The 1,437-nt window shown below is 48.0% G+C and overlaps 1 protein-coding gene across 1 annotated transcript; it reads right to left on the bottom strand.

The window, feature by feature from the left end:
* Positions 1 to 278: 278 nt before the first annotated feature.
* Positions 279 to 1,181, bottom strand: LOC127899289 (uncharacterized). The gene is made up of 2 exons (XM_052432637.1): positions 645 to 1,181; positions 279 to 581 (listed from the first exon to the last, which is right to left on the bottom strand). The coding sequence occupies exons 1-2, from the start codon at positions 1,179 to 1,181 to the stop codon at positions 279 to 281; spliced, it is 840 nt and encodes a 279-aa protein (XP_052288597.1).
* Between the last annotated feature and the right edge of the window lie 256 nt (positions 1,182 to 1,437).

The following is a 1,437-nucleotide window of genomic DNA, read 5'->3' as shown; positions in this document are numbered from 1 at the left end:
GGATGCCTATTCCTGCTCGGTCCACTAAAGAACTAGAAGGCAAAATCAAATAAATTGTCAAGTTAATTTGTAGAAACAATCCATGAGCAAAAACCAGACAAGAAAGCCAATAGAGAGCATCTAAAAATTTATAAATGTTCAATCTCGGGAGGTGAAGGATCAGCAATCTCGGGAGGTGAAGGATCAGCAATCTCGGGAGGTGGAATATCAGCAATACCGGGAGGAGGAGGCACGGACCCTTGAGCCACCTCAAAAGCACATCCCCCAGCTTCCCACTCCTACACCCCATCTAAAGGAGCCTCCACCTGATCTTGCTCACCCTGCTCCTTATCTCCCTGGCCGGCCTCAGCTATATATTTCTGCACTCCAGCCTCCAGCTTGCTCATGTCTAGCTCGGGATATTCTTCATTAAGCACAGACATGATGCACTTATAGCAGAAAGCAACCCCAGAGTCATACTCGGCATCCAGCCGATCGTCCACATCAGCGGATTTGCCCTTCACCTCAGCCAACTGCTTACTCAGGGATTTGATTTCTCCCTCAAGGGCGGTCCTCAAAGTATCTCTTTCACTTTGAGTAGCCTGAAGATCAGACTTCAGGTCACCCAACTCACCCTCAAGTTTGGAGGAAGTGGACTAAGCAACTGCAACTTTCTCCTCCAACTCCGTAATCTGCTTGTTCAGCTCGGCCAGCTTCTTCTTCGAGCGATCAGCAGACTCAACTCTCTTCTTTAAATCCTGATTGTCAACTTGAAGCTTCCTCTCATGGCGCGTGATCCTCTTCTTGTAACAAGAAACTATAGTAGCCAGCTTGAAGGAGACCCTCTGAACAAAACCAGCCAATTCACTGAGATTCATGCTCTCAATGTCCTGGACCATTTTCGGTCTCACTGACTTCCCATAGTCCCTCTGATACAGGGTCAGGTAGTCACTCTGATCACGAGCTGAAAGAGGAGAGGATCGGTCCCCAGAGCGAGTGCTGACCTCAGAACTCTTGTTAGTAGTTTTCTCCCCACCACTCTTATGAGGTGGAGGAGGGGGCAGAGCAGGAACAGAAGCCTTGGAAAGACCAACACTGACTTTTTTTGGAGGGGGAGGGTTGCTGGAGTTGCTCGAAGCCCGACCACGCTTTCTGGTCATCGCACTGAAGATCTTGTTATCCATTCCAGCAGCTATGTCCATTAAACCCGAACCGACCAGGTTTGTTGGTGATAGGAGGTCTTGGCAGGTAGACGCGTTCACCAGAGCAATTTCCACCTGAAATAAAGGTCAATCTTCAAGCCCCTCGATCAAACCTCACGACTCTGAAATAGCAAAAAAAGTTAAAGAACCCAATAAGTGGCAATTTGATTAAGAATATAGGCAAAAATAAACGACCTGGGGTGACAAAATGCGTTGGAAGGTAAATATCCCCACCAAGCGACTGGACTGCTGGACA

The sequence above is a fragment of the Citrus sinensis genome, chromosome 8 (genome assembly GCF_022201045.2).
Source record: "Citrus sinensis cultivar Valencia sweet orange chromosome 8, DVS_A1.0, whole genome shotgun sequence".
Taxonomy (NCBI): domain Eukaryota; kingdom Viridiplantae; phylum Streptophyta; class Magnoliopsida; order Sapindales; family Rutaceae; genus Citrus; species Citrus sinensis.
The sequence above is the reverse complement of the archived record's forward strand: the minus strand, read 5'-3'. Positions and strand labels throughout refer to the sequence as shown.